At 37.6% G+C, this 21,803-nt stretch overlaps 1 protein-coding gene across 1 annotated transcript in view; it reads right to left on the bottom strand.

The window, feature by feature from the left end:
* The window catches only part of ADAMTS12 (ADAM metallopeptidase with thrombospondin type 1 motif 12), a 409,046-nt gene that overhangs the window by 5,521 nt on the left and 381,722 nt on the right, over positions 1-21,803 (bottom strand). The window contains exon 23 of the mRNA XM_007466839.1: positions 17,047-17,206. Within this exon, the coding sequence (XP_007466901.1) occupies positions 17,047-17,206 (160 nt within the window). The remainder of the gene's footprint in view (positions 1-17,046; positions 17,207-21,803) is intronic.

Below are 21,803 nucleotides of genomic sequence, written 5' to 3'. Positions count from 1 at the left end.
TACTCAAAGAACTGGGGAGAAAAATGGGTGAATACAGTAAGAAGATTAACAAAGAGAAAGAAACAGAGCTAAAGAATAGAAAAACTGAAATAAAAAATACACTAAAAGGATTAAATAGTATATTAGATGATACAGAGGAATGGATCAGTGAACTGGAAAGCAGAGTAGTGGAAACAACTGAAGTTGAACAGAAAAAAAGAATTTAAAAAATGAGGGCAATTCAGAAACCTCTGTGATATAACATCAAATGTACTAACATTCACATTATATGGCTCCCAGATGGAGAACAGAGAGATAAATGGGAAGAGGACATATTTGATGATATAATAGCTAAAAACTGCCCTAACCTGGGATAGGAAATAGACAACCAGGACCAGGAAGCAAAGAACCCAAAACAGGAATCCAAAGATGATCATACCAAGACACAATGTAATTAAAATGGCAAAAATTAAAGATAAAGGGAGAAAATTAAAATCAGCAAGGGATGCTGGAGAGGGTGTGGAGAAAAAAGGGAACCCTCCTATATTGTTGGTGGGAATGTAAACTGGTACAGCCCCTATGGAGAACAGTATGGAGGTTCCTTAAAAAACTAAATATAGAACTACCATACAACCCAGGAATCCCACTACTGGGCATCTATCTGGAGAAAAGATACATGCACCACAATGTTCACTGCAGCACTATTTACAATAGCCAGGACATGGAAGCAACCTAAATGTCCATCAACAGACGAATGGATAAAGAAGATGTGGTACATATATACAGTGGAATATTACTCAGCCATAAAAAAGAAAAAATAATGCCATTTGCAGCAACATGAATGGACCTAGAGATTGTCATATTGAGTGAAGAAAGTCAGACAAAGACAAATATCATATGATATCACTCATATGTGGAATCTAAAAAAGGCTACAAGTGAACTTATCTACAAAACAGAAATAGAGTTTGGGACTTCCCTGGTGGTCCAGTGGTAAAGAATACACCTTACAATGCACGGGACACAGATTTGATCCCTGGTCAGGGAACTAAGATCCCACATGCCATGGGGCAACTAAGCCCATGCGCCACAACTACTGAGCTTGCGTGCCTCAACTAGAGAGCCTGTGTGCCACAAACTAGAGAGCCCACATGCCCTGGAGCCTGCGTGCCACAACTAGAGAGAGAAAACCACACCACAACTAGAGAGAAGCCTGCGCACCACAACAAAAATCCCGCATGCCTCAATGAAGATCCCGCAGGCTGCAACTAAGATCTGATGCAACCAAAAATAAGATAAAGAATAAAGAAATCTTAAAAAAACAAAACCAAAACAAAAATAGAGTTACAGATGTAGAAAATAAACTTATGGTTACTGGGGGGGTATGTCGGGGGGGAGAGATAAATAGGAAGATTGGGATTGACACATACACACTACTACATATAAAATAGATAACTAATAAGGACCTACTGTATAGCACAGGGAACTCTACTCAATACTCTGTAATGGCCTATATGGGAAAAGAATCTAAGAAAGAGTGGATATATGTATATGTATAACAGATTCAGTTTGCTGTACACCTGAAACTAATACAACACTGTAAATCAACTATACCCCAATAAAAATAAAAATAAAAAAATCAGCAAGGGAAAAGCAACGAGTAGAAAAAATCTCCCATATGGCTATCAGTTGACTCTTCAGCAGAAACTCTGCAAGCCAGAAGGGCATGATATATTTCAAGTGATGAAAGGGGAAAAAATACTCTACCTGGCAAAGCTTTCATTTAGATTTGATAGAGAGATCAAAAGTTTTACAGACAAGCAAAAGCTAAAAAAATTCAGCACCACCAAACCAGCTTTACAAGAAATGCTAAAAGGAACTTCTCTAAGTGAAAAACAAAATGCCACAGTTAGAAACATGAAAATTATAAAAGGAAAATTTAAGTGGCAAAGACAAATATGCAATAAAGGTAATAAATCAACCATGTATAAAGCTAGTAGAAAGATTAAAAGGCAAAAGTAGCAAAATCATCCATATCCACGATAAGTAGTTAAGGGATATACAAAACAAAAACATATAAAATATGTCAAAAACAGTAAACATGGGCGAGGGGAGTAAAAATGCAGGGTTGTTAAAATGCATTTGAACTTAGAGATCAGCAACTTAAAATAATTATATATATATGGCTATATATAAACCTCATGGTAACCACAAACCAAAAATCTATCATAGATACACAAAAAAGAGAAAGAAATCCAAATATAACACTAAAGATAGTCAACAAATCACAAAAGAAGTGAAGAAAAGAAATGAACAAAAAAGAACTACAAAAACAATTAAAAATTGCAATAAGTACATATGTATCAATAATTACTTTAAATATAAATGAACTAAATGCTCCAATTAAAAGACATAGAGTGGCTGAAGGGATACAAATACAAAACCTGTATGCCTATAAGAGACTCACTTCAGATCTAAAGACACAGACTGAAAGTGAGGGGATGGCAAGAGGTATTCCATGAAAATAGAAGTGAAAAGAAAGCCATGGTAGCAATAGAGGTATCAGACAAAATAGACCTTAAAACAAAGATTGTAACAAGAGACAAAGAACATTATACAATGATCAAGAAATCAATCCAAGAAGAAGATATAACAAAGGTAAATATATATTCATCCAACATAGGGAGCACCTAAATACATAAAGCAAATATTAACAGACATAAAGGGAGAAATTGACAGTAACTCAATAATAGTAGGGGAATTTCACACCATGCATACATCAGTGAGCAGATCAGCCAGAAAGAAAATCAATAAGGAAACACTGGCCTTAAATGGTACATTAAACAAGCTCCCAGAGGAAGCTGATGCTACTGGTTCACGGACCACATTAACACAGACTGGAACAGGGTCCAAGGACAAATGGTGGAGTAGAAGAACCTGAGCTCACCTCCTCTTAAGAAAACACCAAAATCACAACTGTGAACCATCAACAAAAAAGACTGAAACCTACCAAAAAAGATATTCTACTTCCAAAACAAAGAAGAAGCCACCCACAATGAGTTGGTAGAAGGGGTGCATCTGTGATACAATCAAATCTCAAACCTGCTGGGTGGGTGACCCACAAACTGGAAAATAATTATGTCACAGAGGTTCTCGCATAGGAGTGAGAGTTCTGAGCCCCATGTCAGGCTTCCCAGTTTGGGGGTTTGGAATTGGGAGAAGGAGCCCCCAGGGCATTTGGCTTTGAAGCCCAGTGTGGCTTGATCGCAGGAACTTCACAGGACTGGGGGAAACAAACTCCTCTTGGATGGTGTGCACAAAGTCTCGTGTGCACCAGGACCCAGGGGAAAAAGCAGTGACTTCATAGGCACCTGGGCCAGACCTACCTGCTGGGCTTGGAGGGTCTCCTGGAGAGGTAGGGGGGGTGGCTGTGGCTCACTGTGGGGACAAGGACACTGGTGGCAAAGGTACTGGGGAGTACTCATTGGTGTGAGTTGTCCTGTAGGCCCCCATTTTGATGCCAAGACCTGGCCCTACCCATTTAGAGAAAAGTTGACACCTATCCTTCTAAAATTATTTTTAAAAATTTTAGAGGAAGGAACACTTCCAAACTCATTCTATGAGGTCACCATCGCCCTGATACCAAAACCAGACAGATACCCCCCAAAAAAATAATTACAGGCCAATACCACCAATAAACAAAGATGCAAAAATCCTCAACAAAATACTAGCAAACTGAATCCAACAATATATTAAAAGGATCATACACCATGATCAAGTTGGATTGATCCCAGGGATGCAAGGATTTTTCAATATCCACAAATCAATCAGTGTGATACACCACATTAAAAAAGTGAACAATAAAAACCATGATTATCTCAATAGATGCAGAAAAAGCTTTTGAAAACATTCAAAACCATTTATGATTAAAAAAGCTCTCTGGAAAGTGGGCATAGAGGGAACATACCTCAACATAATAAAGGCCATATATGACAAACCCACAGCTAACAACATATTCGATGGTGAAAACCTTAAGGCATTTCCTCTAAGATCAGGAACAAGACAAGGATGTCCACTCTCACCACTTTTATTCAACATGGTTTTGGAAGTCCTAGCCACAGCAATCAGAAAAGAAAAATAAATAAAAGGAATTCAAATTGGCAAAGAAGAAGTAAAACTGTCACTGCCTGCAGATGACATAATACTATACATAGAAAATCCTAAAGATGTTACCAGAACATTACTAGAGCTCATCCATGAATTCAGTAAAGTTGCAGGATACAAAATTAACTGTCAGAATGGGAGAAAATATTTGCAAACGAAGCAACTGACAAAGGATTAATCTCCAAAATTTACAAGCAGCTCATGCAGCTCAGTAACAAAAAAAAACAAACAACCCAATCCAAAAATGGGCAGAAGACCTAAATAGACATTTCTCCAAAGAAGATATACAGACTGCCAACAAACACATGAAAGAATGCTCAACATCACTAATCATTAGGGAAATGCAAATCAAAACTACAATGAGATATCATCTCATACCAGTCAGAATGGCCATCATGAAAAAATCTAGAAACAATAAATGCTGGAGAGGGTGTGGAGAAAAGGGAACCCTCTTACACTGCTGGTGGGAATGTGAATTGGTACAGCCACTATGGAGAACAGTATGGCGGTTCCTTAAAAAACTACAAATAGTAGTTTGTTTGCCACATGACCCAGCAATCCCACTACTGGGCATATACCCTGAGAAAACCATAATTCAAAAAGAGTCATGTACCAAAATGTTCACTGCAGCTCTATTTACAATAGCCCGGAGATGGAAACAACCTAAGTGTCCATCATCAGATGAATGGATAAAGAAGATGTGGCACATATATACAATGGAATATTCCTCAGCCATAAAAAAAAAACAAAATTGAGCTATTTGTAATGAGGTGGATAGACCTAGAGTCTGTCATACAGAGTGAAGTAAGTCAGAAAGAGAAAGACAAATACTGTATGCTAACACAGATATATGGAATTTAAGGAAAAAAAATGTCACGAAGAACCTAGGAGTAAGACAGGAATAAAGACACAGACCTACTAGAGAATGGACTTGAGGATATGGGGAGGGGGAAGGGTAAGCTGTGACAAAGCGAGAGAGAGGCATGGATATATATACACTACCAAACATAAGGTAGATAGCTAGTGGGAAGCAACTGCATAGCACAGGGAGATCAGCTCGGTGCTTTGTGACCACCTGGAGGGGTGGGATAGGGAGGGTGGGAGGGAGGGAGATGCAAGAGGGAAGAGATATGTGAACATATGTATATGTATAACTGATTCACTTTGTTATAAAGCAGAAACTAATACCATTGTAAAGCAATTATACTCCAATAAAGTTGTAAAAAAATAAAACAACAAAAACCAAAATTAAGACACAGAAATCTGTTACATTTAAATACATAAAGAAAGATCAGAAAGAGAAATTAAGGAAACAATCCCATTTTCTATTGCATAAAAAATAAAATACCTAGGAATAAACCTACCTAAGGGGGCAAAAGACTTGTACTATGAAAACTGTAAGATACTTTTATGAAAAAAAAAAAGACGAAATAAACAGATGGAAAGATACCATGTTCTTGGATTGAAGAATCAATATTGTCAAAGTGATTATACCACCCAAGGTAATCTACAGATTTAATTCAATCCCTATCAAATGACCAATGGCAGTTTTTGCAGATCTAGAACAAAAAACTTAAAATTTGTATGGAAACACAAAAGACCCCAGATAGGCAAAGCAATCTTGAGAAAGAAAAACAGAGCAGGAGGAATCAGGCCCCCTAACTTCAGGCTATACTATAAAGCTACAGTAATCAAAACAGTATGGCACTGGCAAAAAGACAGAAATATAGATAAATGTAACAGGATATACAGCCCAGAAATAGAAATGTAACAGGATATACAGCCCAGAAACAGCTCACACACCTAATGTCAATTAATCTATAACAAAGGAGGCAAGAATATACAGTGGAGACAAGACTGTATCTTCAGTACTTGGTGCTGGGAAAACGGGACAGCTACATGTAAAAGAATGAAGTTAGAGAATGTACTAAAACCATACACAAAAATATACACAAAATGGTTTTAAGACCAGATACTATAAAACTCTTAGAGGAAAACACAGGCAGAACACTCTTTGACATAAATTGCAGCAATATCTGTTTGGATTCACCCCCTAGAGTAAGAAAAATAAAAATAAAAATAAACAAATGGGACCTAATTAAACTTAAAAGCTTTTGAACCACCAAGAAGACTATAAACAAAAAGACAACTCACAGAATGGGAAAAAATACTTGCAAATGAAGCAATCGACAAAGGATTATCTCCAAAATATACAAACAGCTCATGCAGCTCACTATCAAAAGAACAAAAAACCCAATCAAAAAATGGGCAGATCTAAATAGACATTTCTCCAAAGAAGACATGCAGATGGCAAAAAAACACGTGAAAAGATGTTCAACATCACTAATTACTAGAGAAATGCAAATCAAAACTATAATGAGGTATCACCTCACACCAGTCAGAATGGCCATTGTCAGAAAGTCTACAAACAGTAAATGCTGGAGAGGGTGTGGAAAAAAGGGAACCCCCTTACACTGTTGGTGGGAATGTAAGTTGGTGCAGCCACTATGGAGAACAGTAGGGAGGTTCCTTAAAAACTAAAGAGAGAGCTACCATATTATCCTGCAATCCCACTCCTGGGCATATATCTGGAGAAAACCATACTCCAAAAAGATAGAGCCACCCCAATATTCATTGCAGTACTATTTACCATAGCCAAGACGTGGAAGCAAACTAAATGTCCATCGACAGATGAATGGATAAAGAAGATGTGGTATATATAAATATACAATGGAATATTACTCAGCCATAAAAAGAATGAAATAATGCCATTTGCAGCAACATGGATGGACATAGAGATTATCATACTAAGTACAGTAAGTCAGACAAAGACAAATATCATATGACATCACTTATATGTGGAATATAAAAAACATACAAATGAACTTATTTACAAAACAGAAACAGACTCACAGAGTTAGAAAACAAACTTATGGTTACCAAAGGCAGAAGGTGGGGGGAAGGGATAAATTAGGAAGTTGGGATTAACATATAGACACTACTATAAATAAAATAGATAATCAACAAGGACCTACTGTATAGCACAGGGAACTCTCCTCAATATTCTGTAATAACCTATATGGGAACAGAATCTGAAAAAGAATGGATATATGTATATGTATAACTAAATCACCTTGCTGTACACCTGAAACACAACATTGTAAATCTACTCCAATATAAAATAAAAATTAAAAAAATAAGTATAAGAGCTCTAAAAAAAGATCACTGATCACAGATCACCATAATTTAGTAGTAATGAAAAAGCTTATAATATTGTGAGAAGTACCAAAATGTGACTCTGAGACACTAAGTGAGGGGATGCTGTTGGGAAAATGGTGGCAATAGTCTTACTCAACTCAGAGTTGCCACAAACCTTCAATTTATAAAAATGTAATATCAGAGAAGCATAATAAAGTGGCAAACAATAAAAAAAGAACAGCATGGATCAGCTTGACTAGAGAATATGTACTTCACATATGCTCTTTGACTTTGGCAATGGTATCTTGTGATTTAAGGGTTTTCCTTTTGGTTGGCTGGTTTTTCTTCAGATGAACCTATTCTTGATGAAAGTGAGATCTTAATGAAACCTTAATTCAGACACTGCAAATCACAAACACACTCTATGTATGAAAGAAACAGGTAAATATCCCCACATTTCTTTCCCAGTTCCAATTACCCATTTCAATAAAAAACATTTTTCCTTAAAAAAATATGATACATTAAACCAAATGGAGACACACACACACACACACACACACACACACACACACACACACACACACATATACCTTCCATCCAAAAGCAGCAGATAAACATTCTTTAAGATGTACATGGAACATTCTACAGGATAGATCACATTATGCCACAAAACAAGTCTCAGTAAATTTAAGATAACTGAAATCATATCAAGCATCTTTTCCAAATACAATATATGAGACTAGAAATCAGCTACAAGAAAAAACTTCAAAAAACACAAACATGTGGAGACTAACATTCTGTTAAGCAACCAATGGATCACTGAGGAAATAAGAAGAAATAAAAAAATACCTAGAGACAGACAAAAACAAAACACAAAGATCCAAAGTCTGTGGGATGCAACAAAAGCAGTTCTAAGAAGGAAATTTTAGCCATACAAGCCTACCTCAGGAAACAAGAAACAACTCAAAAAAAAAAACCCCAACATTACACCTAAAGGAATTAGAAAAAGAAGCACAAACAAAACCCGAAGTTAGAAGGAAAAAGATCATATATATCAGAGCATAAATAAATGGAGACTAATAAAACAATAATAAAGATCAATGAAACCGAGAGCTGGTTCTTTGCAAAGATAAAAAGAGGGCCCAAATCAATAAAATCAGAAGTGAAAAAGAAGAAACAACTGATACCACAGAAATACAAAGGATCATAAGAAATTATATGAACAATTATACACCAATGAAATGGATGACCTAGAAGAAATGTACAAATTTCTAGAAATGTACAATCTTGCAAGACTGAATCAGGAAGAAATAGCAAATGTGAATAGACTGATTACCAGTAATGAAAAATGAACCAATAATAATAAAAAACACCTCCCAACAAACAAAAGCCTGGAGCCAGATGGCTTTGGTGAATTCTACCAAACATTTAGAGAAGAGAAACATGTATCCTCTTCAAACTATTCCAAAAAATTGAGGAGGAAGAAACATAGACTCATTCCACAAGGCCAGCATTGCCCTGATATCAAAACCAGATAAAGAGATCACAAAAAAGAAAATTACAGGCCAGTATCATTGATGGACAAATGCAAAAATCCTCAACAAAATATTAGCAAACCAAATTCAACAATACATTCAAAGGATCATACACCATGATCAAGTGGGATTTATCCCAGGCATACAAGGATGGTTCAGTATTTGCAAATCAATCAATATGATACACCACATTAACAAATTGAAGAATGAAATCATATGATCATCTCAACAGATGCCAAAAAGCTTTTGATAAAATTCAACATCCATTTATGATAAAAAAAAAAACTCTCCAGAAAGTGGGTTTAGAAGGAACATACTTCAACACAATAAAGCCCATATGATAAGCCCACAGCTAACATCATAGTCAATAGTGAAAAGCTTAGCGCATTTCTTCTAAGATCAGGAAGAACACAAGGATGTCCACTCTCGCCACTTTTATTCAACGTAGTATTGGAAGTCCTAGCCACAGCAATCAGAAAAATAAAATAAATCCAAACTTGAAAGGAAGAAGTAAAATTGTCACTGTTTAAAGATGACGTGACACTAAACATAGAAAATCCTAAAGATGCTACCAGAAAACTAGTAGAGCTCATCAGTGAATTCAGTAATGTAGAAGGTTACAAAATTAATATACAGAAATCTGTTGCATTTCTATAACTAACAATGAACTATTAGAGAAATTAAGGAAACAATCCCATTTACAACCACATCAAAAGGAATAAAATACCAAGGAATAAATCTAAGGAGGTAAAAGACCTGTACTTGTAAAACTATAAGACAATGATAAAAGAAATTGAAGATGACACAAACAAATGGAAAGATATCCTGTGTTCATGAATTGGACAGTATTGTTTAAATGACTATACTACCTAAGGAAATCTACAGATTCAGTGCAATCCCTATCTAAATACCAATGACATTTTTCACAGAACTAGAACAAATAATTCTTAAATTTGTATGGAAACACAAAAAGACCTCAAATAGGCAAAACAATCTTGAGAAAGAACAAAGGTGGAGGTATCACGTGACCTGATGTCCAACTATACTACAAAGCTGTGGTAATCAAAACAGTATAGTACTGGCACAAAAACAGACACACAGTTCAATGGGACAGAATAGAGAGCCCAGAAATGAACCCACTCTTATATGGGCAAATAATCTATGACAAAGCAGTGAAGAATACACAATGGAGAAAAGACAGCTTCTTCAACATACAGAAGTGGGAAAACTGGACAGCTACATGGGAAAGAATCAAACTGGACTACTCTCTCACACCATGCACAAAAATAAATTCAAAATGGATTAAAGACTTAAACCTAAGACTGGAAACCATAAAGCCTCTCAAAGAAAACATAGGTAGTATGCTCTTTGATGTCAGTCTTAGTAATTTTTTTTGGATCTGTCTGCTTAGGCAAGGGAAACGAAAGCAAAGATAAACAAATGGGAATACATCAAACTAAAAAGCTTTTGGCACAGTGAAGGAAAATATCAACAAAATGTAAAGGCTGCCTACTGAATGGGAGAAGAAATTGATATTTGCAGTGTATTTGATAAGGGGTTACTATCCAAAACATACAAAGAACTCATACAACTCAACATCAAAAAACATAAAACCTGATTAAAAAATGGGCAGAGGATCTGAATAGAAATTTTCTAAAGAAGACATACAGATGGCCAACAGCTACATGAAAAGATGCTCAACATCACTTATGAAAAGGGAAATGCAAATCAAAACCACAATAAGATATCATCTCACACCTTTCAGAATGGCTTGCATCAAGAAGACAACAAATAATAAACATTGGCCAGGATGTGGAAAAACGGGAACCCTTGTGCCCTGTTGGTGGGAATGTACATTGGTGCAGCTACTATGGAAAACAGTATGGAGGTTCCTCAAAAAGTTAAAACTATAACTACCATATGATACAACAATTCCACTCCAGTGTATTATCCAAAGAAAACAAAAACACTAATTAGAAAAGATATATGCACCTCTATGTTCATTGCAACACTATTTACACTAGCCAACATATGGAGGCAACCTAAATGCCCATCAATAGATGAATGGATAAAGAAGATGTGGTATATATATATATATATATATGTGTGTGTGTGTGTGTATATATATATATATATATATATATATATATATATACACAATGGAATATTACTCAGCCATGAAAACGAATGACATCTTGCCATTTGTGACAATATGGATGGACCTAGAGGTTATTATGTTAAGTGAAATAACTAAGAGAAAGTCAAGTACTGCATGGTCTTACTTATTTGTGGAATCTAAAAAACAAAACCAAACAGAAACAGACTAATAGATACAGAGAACAAACAGGTGGTTGCCAGAGGGGTGTGGGGTAGGGGGAGGAAAGATATAGGTGAGGGAGGTTAAGACGTACAAACTTCAGTTATAAAATTAGTGAGTCATGGGTATGAAATGTACAGTGTGGGGAATATAGTCAATAATGATGTAATATCTTTGAATGGTGACAGATGGTAACTCGACTTATCATTGTGATCAGCTTGAAATGTATAGAAATATCAAATCCCTATCTTGTGTGCCAAGAACACAGTGTTGTTATACTTCAAAAACAAACTCAGAAAAATAGATAAAATTTGTGGTTACCAGAGGTGGGTGTAGGGGAGAGGGAAGTAGAGGAAGGCAGTCAAAATATACAAATTTCCAGTTACAATACTAAGGATGTAATATACAACACGATAAATATAATAAGCACTGCTGTACAATATATATGAAAGTTTTTGAGTAAATTCTAAGAGTTCTCATCACAAGAAAACAAATTTCTATTTCTTTAATTTAGTATCTATGAGATGATGCATGTTCAGTAAACTTATTGTGATAGTCTCTAATGTATGTAAATCAAATAATTATGCTGTACACCTTAAATTTATACAGTGCTATGTGTCAGTTATATCTCAATAAAACTGGAAGAAAAAATTTTAAGTCTGCTGACTCAAGTGTTTATTTGTGTCAATTTTAAGTACTATCCTTATTACTTTCCATATTTTTCTATTGCATTCTGTACCCCTCATTCCCCAAATTAAACAACAACAACCCAAGAATGGTGTGCATAAGGGTTTTGCTTTTGTTTTTTAATCATCATGAATATAATGCCTAGAAGATAGCTGATATTCAGTAAATATTTCTGGATGAATTTTTTGACTTTTTAAAAAATTGGGGTATAGTTGATTTACAATGTTGTGTCAGTTTCTGTTGTATGATGAAGTGAATCAGCTACATGTATACATATATCCCCTCCCTCTTGGACCTCCTTCCCACTCCTCCCCGATCCCATCCATCTAGGTCACTGCAGAGCACCAAGTTGAGCTCCCTGCGCTATACAGAAGGTTCCCACTAGCTATCTGTTTTACACATGGCAGTGCACAAATGTCAGTCCCAATCTCCCAATTCATCCCACCCCCGCTTTCCCTCCTTGGTGTCCATACATTTGCTCTCTACACCTGTGTCTCTATTTCTGCCTTGCAAACAGATTCATCTGTACCATTTTTCTAGATTCCACATATATGTGTTAATAGATGATATTTGTTTTTCTCTTTCTGACTTACTTTACTCTGTATGACAGTCTCTAGGTCCAACCATGTCTCTACAAATGACCCAATTTTGTTCTTTTTTATGGCTGAGTAATAGTCCACTGTGTACATATGTACCACTTCTTCTTTATCCATTCATCTGTTGATGGACATTTATGTTGCTTCCATGTCCTGGCTTTTGTAAATAGTGCTTCAGTGAACACTGGGGTGCATGTTGCCCTTTTGTTTTTCTTTGTTTTTTAATATCTTTATTGGACTATAATTGCTTTACAATGTTGTGTTACTTTCTGCTGTACAACAAAATGAATCAGCTATATGTATACATATATCCCTATATCCCCTCCCTCTTGCATCTCCCTCCCACTCTCCCTATCCCACACCTCTAGGTCATCACAAAGCACCGAGCTGATTTCCCTGTGCTATGCAGCAGCTTCTCACTAGCTATCTGTTTTACATTTGGTAGTGTATATATGTCAGTGCTACTCTCTCACTTCGTCCCAGCTTCCCCTACCCTGCTGTGTCCTCAAGTCTGTTCTCTATGTCTGTGTCTTTATTCCTGACCTCCCACTAGGTTCATCAGTACTGCTTTTTTAGATTCCATATATGTGTGTTAGCATACAGTATTTGTTTTCCTCTTTCTGACTTGCTTCACTCTGTATGACAGACTCTAAGTCCATCCACCTCATTACAAATAACTCAGTTTCGTTCCTTTTTATGGCTGAGTAATATTCCACTGTATATATGTGCCACATGTTCTTTATCCATTCATCTGTCGATGGACACTTAAGTTGCTTCCATGTCCTGGCTATTGTAAATAGAGCTGCAGTGAACATTGTGGTACATGACTCTTTTTGAATTATGGTTTTCTCAGGGTATATGCCCAGTAGTGGGATTGCTGGGTCATATGGTAGTTCTATTTTTAGTGTTTTAAGGAACCTCCATACTGTTCTCCACAGTGGCTGTATCAATTTACATTCCCACCAACAGGGCAGGAGGGTTCCCTTTTCTCCACACCCTCTCCAGCATTTATTGTTTGTAGATTTTTTTGATGTTGGCCATTCTGACTGGTGTGAGGTAATAATACCTCAGTGTAGTTTTGATTTGCATTTCTCTAATAATTAGTGATGTTGAGCATCTTTTCATGTGTTGGTTGGCCATCTGTATGTCTTCTTTGGAGAAATGTCTATTTAGATCTTCCACCCATTTTTTGATTGGGTTGTTTGTTTTATTGATATTGAGCTTCATGAGCTGTTTGTATATTTTGATGTTCTTTTAACCCATATGCTTGGAAAGAGTTCTATAGCTCCCACTATGGAAATAGTAGTTCTGATTTAGATTTTAAGTCATTAACAATTTAGACGGCACCTAAAGAAAGTAAAATGGCCTGGAGGAAAACAAACCTTACAGGAATTCATACCTGATTTTACAAGATGGGCATGGGGGCATATTTACTGTGATGGCTGGCTGGCTGAGAAGAATCTGGTCATTGAATGGCTTATTTTCAAAGCATTTTAGAGGGTACAGGGGTCAGGGTGGGTGGTCGGCTTTTTTTAAATCAAGGAATTTCTTGCAGCTGCTCTTTCCTGTTGTTTCTCTATGAGTAAGCATGACTCTGCCTTCGAGTGAAACTTGTAACTACCTTTTGTTGCCCTGATAATTTTTGGTGAGTGGAATTCATTTTTATTTACATCCATTGTCAGCTAACCATTAGTCATCATCTCTTCAGTATGAGATTTCAATGTAAAAAATACCAAATATGCATTTAACCCAATTTTGATGATTGAAAATTGTCTTCAACTGTCTTATTTCTGGGCAGTGCAATGTATATATAATTTAAAAATAACCAACAAAGACTTCCCTGATGGTCCAGTTGTTAAGACTCTGCAATTCCACTGCAGGGGGCACGGGTTCAATCCCTGGTTAGGGAACTAAGATCCCACATGCTGTGTGGTACAGCCAAAGACAAAAACTGCCTCAATTATATAAAAACCATCACAGCTTAGAAGGATTCTATACTCTCAGCATTTTAAAAACATGGTACCAAAGAATGTGATGAGATGACATGAAAGGAAGTGTCCCAAATTGACCCCTTGGTCTAGAACAGAGTGCTTCTCATGAAAAGATGCTCATCACTGCTAATTATTAGAGAAATACAAATCAAAACTACAATGAGGTACCTATAGATTATCATACCAAGTGAAGTAATTCAGAAAGAGAAAGACAAATAGCATATATCACTTATATGTGGGTTCTAAAATATGACACCAATGAACCTATCTATGAAACAGAAACAGATTCAAAGACACAGAGAACAGACTTGTGGTTGCCTTGGGGGAGGGGGGATGGGGGAGGGAAGGATTGGGAGTTTGGGATTAGCCGACACAAACTAGTATATATAGAATGGATAAACAACAAGGTCCTACTGCATAGCACAGGGAACTATATTCAATAACTTGTGATAAACCATGATGGTAAAGAATATGAAAAAGAATATGTAAATGTATAACTGAATCACTGCTGTACAGCAGAAATTAATGCAGCATTGTAAATCAACTATACCACAATAAAATTAAAAAAAATAGAACAGGGTGCTTCTCAAACTTTAACGTGCATCCAAATCACCTGGGAATCTTCTTTAAATGCAGATTCTGATTCAGTAGGGCTGGGGTGAGGCCTGAGATTCTAACAAGCTCCCAGGTGATGCCAATGCAGCTAGTCCAGGGACCACACTGAGTAGCAAGAGTCTGGAAGGCTAAAACTTAATAATACCTCTGAAAATGAGCCCTAGGTAGCTCTGTTTGGAGGCTCAAGTAAGGTCAATGATAGCCAGCCTCAAATGCAAGTTGGTCAGAAAGAGGTTGCATGTGATCATTAGACCTGAAGCATTTTCCCCTCAGTGCACTGTGCTCAGGATTTCCAGCCCACACCTCTCTCCTGACCTCTGCACCTGTGTAAAAACCAATCACAGACCACTCCTACCTAAATTATTTATCTGCTCCTCAACAAACATGTCCCAAACAGAATGCATTACCTTTCCCCATTCCCAAACCCACTCCTGGGCTTCGTCTCTCACAGAACGGTAGCCTCATCTACTCAGCTACCCAAGTTGGAAATCTGGGCTTTTTTCTCCCTCCTCTTTCCCCAGCACAAAGTCCTGTCAGGTGTCTCTTTTAAGTAGCTCTTGAATCCACTCACTTCTCTCTATCTGCGCTTCTACTGCCTTAGTTCATGCCACGTACACCTCCTGTTTGGGGTGCAGCTGTATTCTCTGAACTGGTTCCTTTCTCTATCTTCCACAGTGCAGCTTGCATGACTTTCTTATCATCACTCCCCTGTTTGGAATACTTCAATGGCTCCCTTCTGCCCTAGGGATAAAGTCCAAACTCATCAGCGTTGCTTCATGAGGCTCTTTATCCTCTAGCTGCAGCTTACCCCTCTAGCCCCACTGTTTCCTAACTCCCCTTGAACTGTGTACTGCATTTAGACTTATATGCCACGACATCATCTTCTTCCTGCTTACTGCAGACACTGAAAGCTGCTCCTGGAACCTCTCCCATGACCTCTCTACTCATCCTTCACTTCCTCTGGAGGCCTTCCCTCCTCTCCCCAGTTTACATATGATGCCCTTCCCAAGTGCTGTCATAACACCCTTACTGCCCTGATCAGTATCTCACTGGTTGGTGATTTTGTTCCTTGTTTAACATTATATTTAACACAAAGTAAGTGCCCAGCAAATATCTGTTAAATAAACACATGATTTGTAAATAAACAATCCTTAGGGAAACTCTTCTCAGGATATTAACTCTGACAGCAGTCTCTGTTGAATGCCAGCCCTCAGCTCTTGGAAGGAGGTAGCAGCAGATTAATAAACAGCAGGTTTCACTACCTCTCATCCTTAAGAATCTTTGGAAAAAGACTACCACTGGTAGAGAGCCTTAAATATCTGCAAATCCACTTTCCTGGGTAGCTGTTGGCCAGTGGCTGAAAGGTGCAGGTATGTGAACTCTCAGCTCATTGGCCTCAAGAGCAGACAACTCTGAGATATAACTTTCACCCTGGAGCTTCCCTGTGGGAGCAGGCTGAAGCTAGGAATGTGCCTGAGATGGCTGCCCAGCTGTGCTTCCTCCCTTTTCTGTCTTGTTTCCCTCTCCCTTAGCTATCTTCCTTGGGAGCACTTCCTGAATGAATCCCTTGCACACAAGTTTGCACCTCAGGGTCTGTTTCTATGGAACCTGACCTCAGACAGCAGTGCAAGATTGATAGAAAGGTCCATTCAGTACTTGACTGGGTTCCTGAGAAAGGTTAGAGCATTTCTCAGAAATTTGAAAAAATGGAAGTGATTCTCATTTGTGTGGGATGAAGTCAGTGTAAACGTGCTTTGAGATAGGAAAATGGATGAGATAATCCCTCAAGGAATTAATGTCAAACCTCACGGAATCAGACAGATGGCTCCCAGGGGAGCTGGCTGGCCTCTTCAGCATTAACATTCTTAGCTCTGTAAAAGGGGACTAAAACTACCCACAAATCAAGTCATGCAGGACAACTTATTTATGAAAAGCTCTGTGCCCCTGAGCAAAGCCATTCACCTACCAGCATTCTTCCTGCAGGCCTGCTGGTTGCATTTTTGGAATTCTGGGGGTCTGGGTTCGTGATCACACAGGCATCGGTCCTGGTCTTCAGTTTTATTGTTTTCTGAGGCAACACAATGGACAGTCCTCTTCTGAAAGCCACCTCCACAGGATGCAGTGCACTGGAAGAGAGGGGCACAGGGAGAGAGTCAGAATTCTCCCCCAGGATCACCAGGGGAACTCCAGTATAACTGCTTTAACCCCACGGTTGTCAAATAGGGGCAAGCCTCAATTATCACAAGGCTTTTTGAAGGAGTCATAGAATAAAGGCACTAATAATTTGGAGATGTGAATTTAGGAAGAGTTTATATTATAGATTGTGTGAACTGAATTCGGCTTAATTTACAATTGGTTTCTCTGAAGAATGTGGACAGAGGTTGAACTGCAAGCAAAACAGAAAAAAATTTCATATCTGGACTCTGGTGCCTCAGCAATCCAGTTTCTCTGAACTGGTTTTGATTTGGGGCTGGGAGTCAGATGTGAGGAGAGGGGACAGAGCTACGAGGAAAGCTGAGAGAGAATCAAAAGGGAAGAGGGAGAGGAAAAGCAAGGTGGAATGGAGAGGGAATTTGGAATGGACCTAGCTGTACCATGTGTGGCCTCAAGCCACCTAACAGACAAGATTCATGTAATGTCATGATGTATCTGCCTGGAAGCAGAAGGGAGATTCTCGGTCCTGGGAAACCATCCTGGGGACATAAGAAAATGCGTCTGAATTTATTATATATACATATACTCTTTAAAAATTTTTTTATTGTGGTAAAATATATAAAACATAAAATTTACTATTTTAACCATTTTTTCACTGTACAGTTCAGTGCCCTAAATACTTTCACATTGTTCTGTAATCATTACCACCATCCATCTCTAGGAGTTTTTCATCTCTCCAAACTGAAACTCTGTACCCCCAACCTCCTACCCTGCCCCAGTCCCTGGCAACCACTATTCTATTTTTTGTCTACTTGACTATTTGAGGTACCTCATAAAAGTAGAATCATACAATATTTGTCCTTTTGTGACTTGCTTCTTTCAATTAGCAAATGTCTCCACGTTTCCTCCATGTTATAGCATGTGTCAGAATTTACTCTTTAAGGTGGGATAATATTCCATTGTATGTAGGTACCACATTTTCTTTATCCTTTCATCTGTTGATGGACATTGGGTTGCTTCCACCTTTTGGCTATAGTGACCCACATATACTCTTATGGTTTACATTCTATTTCATGTTTTACTACTTTTCGCCTCATCTGTCTTATATAATCAAAATCTCCCAGAGGGCAGAAACCAGTTCCTCTTTCTTTGTTCTGCACGGTAAGTAGGTGAGTTCTAAACGCAGCCTGACCATTCAGTAAATACCCATTGATTGGCCGAAAAAGACTGCTGCATGGTAAATTCTGGAAAAATCTCCAGGCCCTAAATATCCCATTTGCCATTTGAAATATTATTGGTCAACAAGATTACTAGACTTAAAAAAATACCCACACTGGATACCACTGAAACTCAGAATACTGTTACCAAACCCTGTTTCCCATAAAACTCCAATGTGGGATAAGAGGAGAAACATCAAATTCTTCTTAACATCCACTACTTTATTTTACTCTACTCTTCATAAAGCCTAGAGCAAAGCTATCAGCATGGAACTTTATGTCTGTTTTATAAAGTCAGAGATTACTCTCATTAAACCTAAAGGTAATTTTATTCAGTGAATTCACATCAAATTTTCCACGGATATGGACAAAAGTAAGAAAATAGCTACTCAACTGATCCTGAGTAAATAAAAGTGTGCAACAGAGGACAGAAGGAAGAACAAGTGAAGTTAATCAAGCCAGAATATGATAAAGGGTACTGGAGGTACTGGACCAGAATTCAGGAGACTTGGGCTTTTTCACTCACTACACATTGTCCTGGATCTCATTCAACCTCTTGTTTTCTTCCTCTGTTAAACGAGGTTGTTACAGGCAAGAATATACAATGGAGAAAAGACAGCCTCTTCAGTAAGTGGTGCTGGGAAAACTGGACAGCTACATATAAAAGAATGAAATTAGAATACTCCGTAACACCTTGCACAAAAACTTGAAATAAATTGAAGACTTAGATGTAAGACTGGATATTATAAAACTCTTAGAGGAAAACATAGGCAGAACACACTTTGACATAAATCCCTGCAATATCTTTTTGTATCTACCTCCTAGAGTAATGAAGATAAAGATAAAAATAAACAAATGGTACCTAATCAAACTTAAAAGCTTTTGCACAGCAAAGGAAACCATACACAAAACAAAAGACAATACACAGAATGGGAGAAAATAATTTGCAAACAATGAAACTGACAAGGGATTAATCTCCAAAATATACAAACAGCTCATGCAGCTCAATATCAAAACAACAAACAACCCCAAGCAAAAAATGGGCAGAAGATCTAAATAGACATTTCTTCAACAAAGACATACAGATGGCCCAAAAAACACATGAAAAGATGCTCAACATCACTAATTATTAGAGAAATGCAAATCAAAACTACAGTGAGGTATCACCTCACACCAGTCAGAATGGCCATGATCAAAAAATCTATAAACAATAAATGCTGGAGAGGGTGTGGAGAAAAGGGAACCCTCTTGCACTGTTGGTGGGAATGTAAATTGATACAGCCACTATGGAGAACAGTATGGAGGTTCCTTAAAAAACTAAAAATAGAACTACCATATGACCCAGCAATCCCACTACTGGGCATATACCCTGAGAAAACCATAATTCAAACAGACACATGAACCCCAGTGTTCGCTGCAGCACTATTTACAATAGCCAGGTCATGGAAGCAACCTAAATGTCCATCGACAGATGAATGGATAAAGAAAATGTGGTACATATATATGATGGAATATTACTCAGTCATAAAAAGGAACGAAATTGGGTCATTTGTAGAGACATGGTTGGACCTAGAGACTGTCATACACAGTGAAGTAAGTCAGGAAGAGAAAAACACATATTAATGCATATATTTGTAATCTAGAAAAATGGTACAAACTGGCTTGCAAAGCAGAAATAGAGACATAGATGTAGAGAACAAACATATGGACACCAAGGGGGGAAAGGGCAGGTGAGGACAACTGGGAGATTGGGATTGACACATATACACTAATAGGTATAAAATAGATAACTAATGAGAACCTGCTGTATAGCACAGGGAACTCCACTTCGCTGTACAGTAGAAACTAACACAACACTGTAAAACAGCTATGGCCCAGTTTAAAAAAAAAGATTAAAGAAAAAAGATTTTAAAAAAAATATATGGTACATATATACAATGGAATATTACTAAGCCATAAAAAAGAATGGAATAATGCCACATGGATGGACCTAGAGATTATCATACTAAGTGAAGTAAGTCAGACAGAGACATATATCATGATATCACATGTGGAATCTAAAAAAGTGATACAAATGAACTTATTTATGAAACAGAAACAGACTCACAGACTTTGAAAACAAACTTATGGTTACCAAAGGGGAAAGGTTGGGGGCAGGGATAAATTAGGAGGTTGGGAGTAACATATACACACTACTATATATAAAATAAATAGTCAACAAGGACCCACAGGGAACTGTACTCAATATTCTGTAATAAGCTATATGGGAAAATAATCTGAAAAGGAATGGATATATGTGTATGTATAACTGAATCACTTTGCTGGACACCGGAAACTAACACAACATTGTAAATCAATTATACTCCAATATAAAATAAAAATTAAATTAAAAATACAAAACAAACAAACAAACAAAAATGATGGAAGAGCTAATTCCAAGCCAAGCACAAAAATAAGCAGAGAGGTCACTGCCCGTGCATTTATTAGCTAATTTAAATAACTTGTGATAGAGAAGATGCATGAATTTGTGTTGTATTAAATTAGAGGATTAAGCAGGAAGCATGGTTACTGATTTGGGTTTTGTTAATTGTGGTAATGCTGTGAGTTTGGGGTTTTAGAGACAAGGTAACTCTCTTAATGCTCAGTTCCACTTCTTTGTATCCAATAAAAATAAGGGATCTTTGTGCAGAACTGAGCACCCAAAATAGGGATGGGGCTTAGTTGCAGCTTAGCTCTAAGCTAAGATTGCTGAGCAACTGAATTGTTTGCACCCTACATTGAACTCTGTACTATGCTCTTTCAGTCCTGGATGCTTCTCTTCAGCTTAAACTGGCCTGTTTGGAAAAGTTGATTCCCAGGGCTCAGCAGATGATCAGCAAAGACTCTCTGTGAGAAGCTATAAAATAGATACATGAAGACTGGACTCTGTTAGTGCTATCACTCAACCAACATAGATCAAATGAAGAAACCATTTGATGATTTAAAACTGGTACAAACTAATGCAAGCATCTCAATTGAATAATTTTCTTTTTTAAAAAAGAAAAATGTATTTATTTATTTAGTTTTGGCTTCATTGGGTCTTCGCGCACAGGCTTTTTCTAGTTGCGGTGAGCAGGGGCTACTCTTTGCTGCGGTGTGCGTGCTTCTCTTTGCGGTGGCTTCTCTTGATGTGGAGCATGGGCTCTAGGCATGCAGGCTTCAGTAGCTGTGGCGCACGGGCTCAGTATTTGTGGCTCATGGGCTGTAGAGTGCAGGCTCAGTAGTTGTGGTGCACAGGCTTAGTGGCTCCGTGGCATGTGGGCTCTTCCTGGACCAGAGCTTGAACCCGTGTCCCTGCATTGGCAGGCAGATT

Source organism: Lipotes vexillifer, unplaced genomic scaffold (genome assembly GCF_000442215.2).
Source record: "Lipotes vexillifer unplaced genomic scaffold, Lipotes_vexillifer_v1.1 scaffold647, whole genome shotgun sequence".
Taxonomy (NCBI): Eukaryota; Metazoa; Chordata; class Mammalia; order Artiodactyla; family Lipotidae; genus Lipotes; species Lipotes vexillifer.
This window is presented reverse-complemented; position numbering and strand designations above follow the sequence as displayed.